The 11,509-nt window shown below is 40.2% G+C and overlaps 1 protein-coding gene across 1 annotated transcript in view; it reads left to right on the forward strand.

Moving 5' to 3' along the window:
• Positions 1–11,369, forward strand: part of ABI3BP (ABI family member 3 binding protein) — a 144,467-nt gene extending 133,098 nt beyond the window's left edge. The window contains exons 56-60 of the mRNA XM_062004165.1: positions 1,168–1,247; positions 2,720–2,749; positions 3,771–3,932; positions 7,809–7,922; positions 9,954–11,369. Coding sequence (XP_061860149.1) covers positions 1,168–1,247; positions 2,720–2,749; positions 3,771–3,932; positions 7,809–7,922; positions 9,954–10,069 — 502 coding nt within the window. The 3' untranslated portion in view covers positions 10,070–11,369. The remainder of the gene's footprint in view (positions 1–1,167; positions 1,248–2,719; positions 2,750–3,770; positions 3,933–7,808; positions 7,923–9,953) is intronic.
• Positions 11,370–11,509: the final 140 nt, after the last annotated feature.

Genomic DNA, 11,509 nt, shown 5'->3' on the forward strand with positions numbered 1-11,509 from the left:
TTAAGAGAGATGCACCATGTATGCACTTGAAGCATATAGAAAGTGTCTCTGTAGATGTCATGCATGAGACAGATGATTGCTCATGCATTGCTCATATCTCATGGGGAAGGCGTGAAGAAGATGCTGTTGACTGGGTGTATAAATGCTGCTCATCAGGGTGGTTTGGTGTAGAGGGCATGTAGGTCCTACAGGGAGGCACTGAGCCATTGCTCAGCAGTAAGAAATTCCCAGGCACTGACAGCCTAGAGCCAGGAGTGATGAGAAGCAGTTTCCTAGAATAGTGTGTTCTGGGGAGGAGAGAGTCCTAGCTCTGCCCTTGATATAACTTCTTAGCTGTGTCCAGTGCCCACCCTTGTAGCTTGTTTTCCTGTCCCATCTGTCTACTGTCTTCTGTGTAATATTTTTTAGGTTTTCAACTGTCTTTCAATAACTGTTTACCTGGTTACCTAGAGCTTCTAGTTGAAAGTGTAAGTTTCACTTGAGCTACAGAATTAGAAACCACCTTGTTTTGCCTGTCCATCCCAGTTAAGTATCAAGGAGTAGGAGAGGCTTAAGCAGAGGAGCCCGGCTTGGATATTTTCCTTCAGCCTTGTTCCATTTTCATATCACTGTGGCTCTCAACACAGCTGTGATGAAAAGGGATCCTGAGATAACTACAGTACAAACTGGTATTGTCTGACATTTCTGTGAAAAGATAAGAAAGAGACGCTGCATATCTTTTCAGCACTTCATGTATTTCCTATTAACACACATTCAGGCAACTGGAGGATTGTGTTCTTATGAATTAAAAATGTGCAAATAAATAGCAATGTGCTTTACTCAATCTCTGCCAATTAGATTTCTTCTGACCCCTCAACTGAACTGCTCCCTTTGCCAGAACTGAAACTGCATGTGTGAGAAGAGACAGACCTAAACCAGTAATGCATTAAATCAAATGTAATGTTAATAGTATGTCTGTAAATAATTATCAAAAGGACTTGTAAATTATGTGTTCATAGAGGCCTTATACAGCTACAGCAAACAATATTTCAGTGTTTTCAGAATAAAAAATGAGGCCTTTTCTCCAGGAGACAAGTAGCACCGAAGTGTGGGTTGACAGTTTACTTGCTCCAAACTTAAAGAATGTTTGGTTTGCAAAGTTTTCCTCTCTTCTATTTTATTCCCCAGTTATGAATTCCATGTGAAACCTAGAAACCCTCTTGGTGAAGGTCCAAGTAGCAATGTTGTGGCGTTCAGTACTGAATCAGGTAAGAACTTCCAAAGGTCAGACCATCATTTGCAGTGGCTTCAGTATCCACATTTGTGAGATCTTTGAAAGAGTTTTCTGCTTCATTGTGTACATTTGGTCTTGCTTTTTGCTGTCTCCAGATTGGCTTTTTTACTACTGAGCATGTGTAGGGCCTGGAAGGTCAGCCTGAGGTCAAGGCTATATTGTGTGAGGATGTAAGATGTCCAGGCTACAGGAGAAAAAATGCAGCAGCACGGACAGTTTTTCTGGTGTTCATTATGAAGGAACTGACTTTATGCTTAGAGAAGGCTACATCACTTAAGAGTAATATTCCTGCCTTTTTTTGTATCTATCAAACTCATTGATGACTTCTAGATGGGGAACTTTGGACTGGTGTGTTTATAGGCATTTTTGCCCTCTGTTCAATACGGCTTCTGTGTAATGGTAACGGTGATGTCTTTTGGCTGAAATAAGGATCAAGAAATAGCAGTTGAGAACAGTCATTGTCCCGGTATGTCCTCTTCCATTCTGTTTACCCTCCTGTGAAACCATTACAGAGCGGTATACAAATCTATTTTGACTGTTGGTTGGTTCCCAAATTAAGTCATATCTGACTGAGAGATGAGAATCAGAGAGTGCCTTTGCTTTCCCTACTCCAGTTCTCCATGAGGCTAACAACAGTTGATTTGTTGACTTCATACAAGCAAGATATCATCTTTTTGTAGAAGTGTTTATTGCTTGATACTACTTAAGGACCATATAAAACACAAAATAGATTTAGGGTTTTCAAAAAGACTGTCTCAATCTGCATTTTGAGCCAGGTGTAGTAATATAACAGTCCTCATTTACTGCTGTCACTGATGGATGAGAGTTTTGGCTGAGCAAGGGATTAGTCAGACAGAAGTTCAGACTATGCCACACATGTTTAAAAACTGTGAATACGCTCTTTGTAATCCTAGATTGTTAAAGCTGAAAAAGTGTTTACGCCAAATGCAATTTTCATGAATGACAAGGCTTACGTTCTGTCTCCTATTTAGCTTGGACAAATTAAACAGTGGGGTTTTTTTTTCTTAATTGCATACATCCATTTCTCACTTTTTGGCTTTCTTAGCCAAGTTTTGTGTGGCAAGTATTACAGAGGGGTCCTTTTTATTATTTAAGTTTTGAAATTGAAATTTTTTAAAGGGTACAGTGGAATTGAGGTTTGCTGGTTACAGGTTTTAACTCTTGGTTTTAATAGAACTGTGTTTGGCTGGCATTGTTCCGTAAGTAAAAATTTTAAAAGCCCATTAAAACCGTAGTTTCACTTAAGCAATATATTTCTTTTCATTTAATTTAACGCAAAAGTGAATTTGGCTTCCAGAACTCCTTCTGTTTCGCAAATTAATGCTTGCATCAACTGTACAAAATCACTTACCGATGCTTTCCCATTGAAATATTGAGAAAGTTCATTTTGCAGCATCTGATTGAATGTTTGTTTTCTTCCCCCAGCGGACCCAAGAGTGAGTGAGCCAATTTCAAGTAAGCCTTTTATGTCTTAAGCCATGATGTCTTCTGATTAGGAATTTTTTCAGAAATGAGATAGCGTGATTTTTTTATTGGGGAGGGAGGCAGGGGAGGTGTACTGCACCAATGAAACAAGTTATGGAATCAAATGACATTCACACATGACTTCACTCTTTCCACCCATTCCTTACCCCCAGTAAGGAATTCATGCCAGGCTGCTTGTTTACCTGAGTGGAACGCAATCAACGTGATGTGGTGCTCCCACGGCAGCTGCGATGGCTTCAAACCAATGTACACAACTGAGCCAAGGATAGCCTCAAACTTTCTCAGCCTTGTCATTAAAGCAAAAGAGAGTTCTGTAAAATGAATAAGCTACTCCACACTTTTTAAGTGAATTAACAGCAAAACTTAGAGAATACGATTTGTCTGCCATTGTACTTCAGAGGAAAAAAAAAAATCTACTTCTGAAAGCTTGATCCAGCTTGCTTGAGGCCACCAGCAAGGCTCTTGCTGTGTTTGGTGGGAGGCAGACCGAGATTTTGAAGAACAGCTGAGATTGCTCAAGCAAATTGGGCTGCTTTTTGCATTTGTAATGTACATCATCTTGACAAACACCGAGATGACATTTCTTTCCACATAATTCATGACACTTATTTTTTATGTGTATTTTTGTTAAATCACATACAGTCTGCTGCAAGTTGACTGTCCCAGCTTGAACTCACTGAAAAACAGTGACTGTATCACCCACTTCGTAAATGAGAGTTTTGCCAAGACAGAGGCATTCTCCCCTAACAAAGTCCTAAAACAAGCTTATTCCAAACTGGCACCACACACAGACAGGGAAAACAGCTCATTGCATCAATCATGTCTGCACCTTTTGGTGCTTTCCTGAGGTAATGTTCATGTTCAAAATGCAGGTGATTGTTGCCATGGTGCATTCTGGGCCATCAGGGTTTATGATTCTGTTTATTTGCATGTATTTGTTGTGTGTACTTTTATGTGAAGCATCATACTTCAGTATCTTTCTCTCCTGCAGTGGGAAAGGATGCTATCTGGACTGAAATCCCATTCAATTCAGACTCTTATTCAGAGTGCAAAGGGAAACAATATGTAAAGAGGACTTGGTATAAGAAGTTTGTAGGTGTGCAACTGTGTAATTCTTTGAGATACAAGATATACCTCAGTGATTCACTTACAGGTAAGAAACATTCAAATCAGTGTTGTCAACATTATATGCTCCTTAAAAATGTTATGATTCTATAACTAAGAGATTTGAGAAGGTGAGCTCTGATCAGATGTGTTTCATCTAGTCTATAGACAGACCAATCATGAACAGTAATCTGCTAGTGCCCAGTAATCATTTCTGTGTTTGATACTGCATTTTCAGACTTAAGAGCTAGTTCTCTGTGGTGATCATCTGATTTTAAGTAGCCGTTAGTATCCTGGGAGTCATGCAGAAAATTGGAAAATATCAGATCTCTGCCAGTGAGCAGCATACACTGTAAATTTCTAGTTAAAGGGTAGTCAGTAGTTCTTAATTAGAGGATTAGCACCTAGAATTTAGAGCAAGATTAGACTCAGTCATTCCCATCCCACTTGATAAACATCTCGCTACTTCCTTTCTGTGAGGTTTATAAATACATGACTTCATTGGTAGTCCACAGATTTTACTCAACTGCTTTCAAATTTTTGTTTTTATTTCACATTCCTCATTTTTGTTTATAAATTCTTCTCTTCTTTTCCCCTCCTTCTTTTTCTTATGTTTTATTACAAACAGCAGCCCTCTGGCCGTATCTTCTTAAATATTGTTCAGTGTCTTAAGGTCACTAGTGTGTGATGTATTCAAGACCCAAATTGAGTGACATGCTGTGTATAAGCTGGGGAAACAGCTTGTGAAAGGTGTTTTTCAGTTAGCCAATAGTTAAGCAGAACTTTGTGTCTCGTGTAGATTGTACAAGCTATATTTAGAACTGTTAACTTCTTATAAGCCATCCCAAGGACCTGGCTTTCTTGTGTATGAGGTCTTTTACAGAGCTGCATTGACAGGTCTATCATAATGGCATTAGCATAACATCCTGAACACAGAATATAATACAATTGTGTCTGAGAAATGTCCTCCAAGTGCAAGTTGGGCAGTATGTTCATCATGTTGTTTTGAATTAACTAGGAGAAACTGTGGCTGAATCAATTGGCTTCATAACCCAAAGCTGCCTCATCTCAGAGCTTAGCGTCTCACAGGCACAAGGCTCTGGTCTCTCTAAATAGGGACATGGAAAGAAAAGAGCAGGGGAGTGTAGGGCAGCCCATGGCGATAGAATTTTAAGCTGCCTGGCCTTGCACGCAGCACCGTTCTTCCATGAGCAGACAAGGAAGGAAAACCCTGTCCTTAATAGTAAGTACAATAACTCATACATAAATACTATCTTGGCAATTGTGTGAATAAAAGAGATTGTTTTGAACAGAGATATCATTCACTCAACTGTTGCTGTATTAACCAGCTGTGATCAAATGACAAACACTGGCAGCGAGGCACAGTGTATCACAAAACCAGCCAAGAGAGGAAATAGCAGTGGTAATCTAGCAGGACTAGACTTCAGCCCCTAAATCAAGTGAACTAACACTGCAGTGAAAGCTACTTCAATCTTAGAAGAAAAGTTTTATATATCAGGAGCCCATTTTCCTATTTTCATTTTATTCTTGCTGGAAGGGTGGTGATTTAACTTGGCTGAAGACAGATGATGGTAGATGATAGTAGTCACATTGTATTCATTATACCTGGTGAGGCTGGTTCTTGCACTGGAATTGTTACCACCAGTGCTGACCAGTTGTCACAACATTTGAAAAGAGCTGGAATATTTATGCAGAAGGAAAGCTGCTTTCACCGACCTCCCTGGTGAAAATGTCATGGCACTATATGCAAGTAAGAAAGCTTCCAGTTTGAAGCCAAACTCTATTTTGGTGTGTTTCACTGCCATACCATGTCTCACCATGTCTCACTGGGCCCATCTACTAGTGGCAGCCAGCTGGGCAGTGTGTGTGGGTAGGGAAGCACCACGCTGAGGTCTGACTTCCACCTTATGCTCAAGATACCTTCCAAAGCTTTGCTGTTTAAGCAGTGGAATGATCTTGAAATTTGGCGGCATTGCACGAATACTGTTGGGTATAAGGTAGCCAACAATCATATCTTTGATTGATAGTTTTCAGTGTGAATTTGTACTTCTAGCAGGGCAGAATTCACAATGTATGAAACAAAGACAGTATCTACTTTTCTGAAGACCAGCCATAAGGGAACACTGGAAAAGAAAAAAAAACACCATTACTTTATGCTAGAATTGCTATCCCCAAAAGAGAAAGATCAATCTAGTCATTTGCTAGCTAAATGTTTCTAAGGGTGTTCTTTTATTATGGAAAGAATTGAGCAGTAAGAATTTAATAGTCACCAAGAGCACAGCTAATTTATGCATAGCAATTGTTTGACTAATGCATAGGTTGTGCTGTGGGCCAAAAGAGTATATGTGTATCTGAAAGTTACTGTTCTTGGGTTAACCATAAAAATATCTGGTTTATTCTGTCTCCCATGAAGAAAATCTGATCTATGTTACACATGCCACAACTGTTTTATAAACCAGTTTCTACTGCTGACCTCATTTAACAGTCCTCCAGAGCAGTCACTGTAGGCATTCCAGAAAAGCAGGCCACCTAAAAAAAAAAAGTATTTATTGAAAAGAGGGAAAAAAAAATCTAAGTGTGACCTTCAACAGCCATGGAAAAAAAATTCTGTTTTGGGCAGCGTGAGTGTTCTTAATTTCAGACCAAAAAAATTGCTGAGGAACTCACTCTGACCAGTTCTCCTATGGAAAAAACATGCCTGCAGCCAAAACTAGATAGTAATAAATAATTTTCTAATGCTAAGAGATGAACTGCATGCACAGAGACCATCACCTGGAGGTGAGAATTTTTGGCGAAGTATCGATCAGATCACAAAAGTGTGAGAAAAAGAAAGTTTATCAGTAGGCTGCTCTCTAACAATTGCACTTCAGGGAGTAGTGTTTTAAGTCACCTCATTGTCTCTCAAATGGCCAGACTGGCACAGATGCAAGGCTGCAGGACACTCAATATCTAAGCAGAAATTGGACTTTCTGCTTGTCTGAGTACCGAGCCTATTCCTAGATGCCCTCACCTTTCCTTTCAACCTCACAACCAAAGGTTGAGCATACTAAGAGTAAGGGCTGTGAAAGGAGATTAGAAATTAAGAGAAGCTTACCTGAAAATGTTTCGTGGCAAGGCTTGGGAAGAGGACATATCATGCTTTTCTCCATCTTCTGAAGTGAACTTTACTAATGTCTTACAAATCAATCAGTAAGTAAAAACATTTCTTTGTCAAATCTCCTTCTCTGTGAGTCCTCATGTTAACAGGATAAGCATAGCCCATAACATCAGCACATACTGCACGGGGCACTTGAGATCTTATTTTCCACTCAGTTGCAGTCAAGTGTCCTGTTAAGCAATCCTGCAAATAAATATACACACACACACACTTCATGCACGTTCTCTGGATAAGCAGTTAGTATACCCAGGTCATCCATTTGTTGAAGGATATCACTAGCACATACACATTGTAAAAATAAGATGATTTGTAAAACAGGCCTTGGCTGTGTTATGAGGTGGTCTGTAAAAACACCTTCGACAGTACTGGTCACTTCCTGACAGGGAACCAAATCTGCCTTCCATTCACATCACTAGAAAAACTTACCTCCATTTTGATACAATCCGGATAAGGTTCTTGATAATAACAGTTTCATGTACTGTATGAAATGTAGGGAGGACAAAAAATTACATTCAGGCATAGATTTTGGCCAGGAATGGGGCACTTTTATCTACAGCAGTAAGTGCTGTACTTGGGAGTATGCACATAATGTTCAAATTATAGCTACATATCCTGAGAGGAAAAGAATCATAGCATTCACTTAGGCTTCCCCAGAGAGTGCACAGCCCATTGCCTCCAGTGGTTTTTGGAAATATCCTTCACTAAACTGGGTATGAATTTTCAACTTTGCTGCTTCTTTGCTTTCAGGAAAATTTTATAACATAGGAGACCAGAGGGGCCACGGTGAAGATCACTGCCAATTTGTAGACTCGTTCTTAGATGGAAGGACAGGACAGCAAGAAGATCTACCAGTCAAAGATGGTAATTCCTTATGTCTGTCTCTGTAGCAAATTCCTTTGTTTGTGTGTTTCTTTTTCGTGCCACTGGATTCTGCACCCACTTGCCAGGGTGGGTGATGAAAAGGTACTCTGAGCTTCACAGGCAGAAGAGGTCAGAAGTTTTTGAAGATGAACAATGACTTATTAAAAAAAGGTTATGACTTGGGTTCTGTTAGGTAGTAAACAGCCTCTCTCCCGCTTAAAATATTCCGACAGGTTTAAGTTACAAATTTAAACCCAACTACAAATTTGAGTTTGTCAAGAGGCGCGAAGCATTACTTCAAACTAGCAAGGTCTATTTAAAATGCAGTAAATCACTGTTTGGGCATTAAACAGCTTTGTTTGGTGCTAATGAGAAACTACAAAGTTATTACTGGAAAATATAGTTCATGCTGCAGTAATTCTGCATGCACTAATTTGAACCGGGTGCCTAGAATTCCAGTCTGGTCTAAGCGGGCATGAGGCTGGAGGCCCTAAACACAGCTGGGACCTGCCTGGCTGTTTTTCACATATTGCTGAGACTTGAGCATAAGAAAATTGTATTTCTGCCAACTGCACCCCTGCCTTGTTAGTCTGCAGCATGCCAGGGTGAGGTATTCCATTCCCTCGTGGTGTACGAGCACAGACTTGTATTGATACGAGCGTGTCATGGAATACTTTAGCCAGGAAAATATCAAAACAGTTTTCAGTACACTGTCAGTGTGTTGACCAAACCTCCCTGTGTGTGGTGCTTCATTTATAAAGTACCCTAGAGAAATACAGAACTGCATCAAGGTAAGAGTGGGAGATTGAAGTCCTCATATCTTTCGCAAGTTTGTCTGAAAACAAAGTAGGTGAACCGTCAGAAAAGTGTTTGCTTATGCGATTTATTTTTGTTTTTTAAAGAGGGCTTTGTTTTTCCTCTCTCACTCAGTGTTGCCCACTTCTAAAGGTATTTTGTTTATACAAGGGATTGTCAGAACCCAATTTGGCATTGCCAGGAGCGCAGACCTCCCAGTTGTATCAGATTCACTTTTTTAAAATGACTTTATAATTTTTTTTAAAAGCCTTCTTCATAAAAGCTCGCTACACTCCCATGAAAGACGCTTAAAACAATTTGTTTTCAGCAACTGGATTTAATGGAGTGGAGCTATGTTCATTTTAAGAAAAGAAACACAAGCAAACAGGAAAAAACAAAATAATCAAACAGAAAGCCTCATCTTTTTCTGTAGCTTATATTTCTAGTACTATATTTTTAGAACCAAAGGAAAGAACAGACAAATTTCCATTGCTGCTCAGTTCATCCCTGGCTGCAGGAAGCTGAGCTCTGTTCAGAACACACTGTGTGTGTTTGATCTAAAGCACAGGGAAGGCAGAGTGACTGCCAGTGTGGGTTAGTGATCAGGTGGCTTTAGCACTAATCGCTCACTTTATTTTTTAAATGCTGTTTGAATGGCAGGCCTGTGTAGTGTCACACAGGAGAGACTTAAAGCAGAAGGCAACATCTTTCACTTGGGGATGGAGAGACTCTGTGAAATAGCCCCACCTGTCAAGTTTTATTTAGGTTCACTGCAATGTTAAGGCTACTGCAGTGGGGATGATTTAATGATTTTAACTTGGCGAGAAAGAAGGTCATGTCTCCTGCTCAGAGAAGACCTCAGTGACAGGCAGAGATGGGAGGAGGAGGGAGTACCCTGGCATTATAGGTGGGTGCTGGTACCACAAGGCTTTGCTTCTCCTGCTCTAGGCTGCAGAGAGCCCAAGTGCTTCTGCTTTCTTTTGAGTTGTGTACACAAATACCAGCTCTTTCAGGGTTGCCCTGCTTTTGGCTGGAATATATTTTGGCTACAGGGTGGACTAGCCACTGTTTTTTGGCTAATCCATGGAAGGGCAGTAGACAGACCTGGTTCTGGCAGATGGGTTGTCAGTTTAGTGACTAGTTTAGCCACTAATTGAATGTTACACAGTCTTCACTGGGACATGAGTGGAAGGTACTGAGGGCTTCCTGCAAACAATACTCTGTTCTCTGTTCCAGGCTTTTTCAGGGCAGTTCGTCAGGAACCTGTCAAATTTGGAAAAATAGGTGGGGAGACTCACATTAACTATGTTCGCTGGTATGAGTGCGGAACATCAATACCTGGGAAATGGTAGACGGCAGATGAAGTTGGTGCAAAGGCCTGGCACCAACCCCCTTAGCCCAGCTTCCTGAGGCAGGCTCCAAAATGGCGACGTTGATGGTAGACCTGGAATCGAGTTTGCTGATGTGCAGAGGTTTATACAACTCTAATGCCAATACTGCGTTAATTGCGTGCTAGCGTAGGCTGCTTACTGTAGTTATCCAGTTTCACAAATTTGTTTGGTGTTAAGATTTAAAAAAATAAAAAAGGAAAAAAAATCCCCAAGAGGTTAAGGATGTGTTGTAGGATAATGTATAGGGAAGCTGGCTCCCTATTCTTGAGGTATGGTTTATATGCTATTTTAAAAGGTGCGGTGTGTGTATATTATTTATCACGATGTTGTAATAAATGTTTAAGGCACAGTTGTGGCAGAGGAGTTGGTCGTGGAGTGCAACGTGCATTAAGTTTTTAAATGTTCACTGGTCGTCTTGTAACATAATTGCCATGAGCTACCCATTCACAGAGATCTGTAAACACCTTCCCAGGCCTAAATTACAGACAGAACTCTACAATTTTTATGTCCTCCAACCAGTAAACTTAAAGCGCTTTCTCCTTACGCGTACAAAGAGTTTGTATTCCCATCAAAACGCCGAGGTCAGTTGCTATGAGTGCAGCTTTAATCAATCAGGCCAGGGCGCTTCTTTTTATCATGTTTGTTTTCAAACATTTAAGCCCTAGCAGAACGGTCCCTTCGGTCTAGGGCTACCGTCTGGGAGCCTCTGCCCACAGCCTCAGCAGTGGCTAGGGGTGGGTTAGGGTTCCCCCCTCTTACTCCCAGTTACACCAGACAGGTAGATGTGGGCATGGAATAAAAACCACACCAACAGACCAACGAAACTGTCCTCCATGGCTGTGGCTTTTCATGAAAATGTAAGTTATCAGAGGCTGAGGCTTACCAGCTCAAAAGCCCAACGTACAGACAGTGCAGGAGGACTATGACAGAGAAACGAAATGGGGAAAAACAATAAGCTACTTATATTAGCATAATCAGGTTTATTTTATTAAAAAAGAGGTTTAAAACATTGCTCACTGGGGACAAAGGGGAAATAGTGATAACTGAGCTTTAAAACTGCTTTACAATCATTCTGATTAAAACCTTTCCCAAAGCTACTTGTTGTACTGCTCGAACATTTACGAACTAAATAAAGAGATGTAGGTGTTTGTGTTTTTTAAAGGTGTTATTCATTACAGTACTAATGTATTGAAAAAATATGAACAGGAACACCCAGATATATATATATAGTAGAAATAGTCATTTATAGAAAATGCCTTATTAAAGTACATTGCAGGTACACTGTACTCTGAATAAAATATTTTTTAATCAAGTGTTTTTCTTAGTGTTTTACATGAAAACAAATACTAGCTTGGGTGGCAAATGCTATTAATTATTTGAGAAAGCAGTTTGTTCCAGTAC

This window comes from Colius striatus, chromosome 1 (assembly GCF_028858725.1).
Source record: "Colius striatus isolate bColStr4 chromosome 1, bColStr4.1.hap1, whole genome shotgun sequence".
Lineage (NCBI taxonomy): Eukaryota > Metazoa > Chordata > Aves > Coliiformes > Coliidae > Colius > Colius striatus.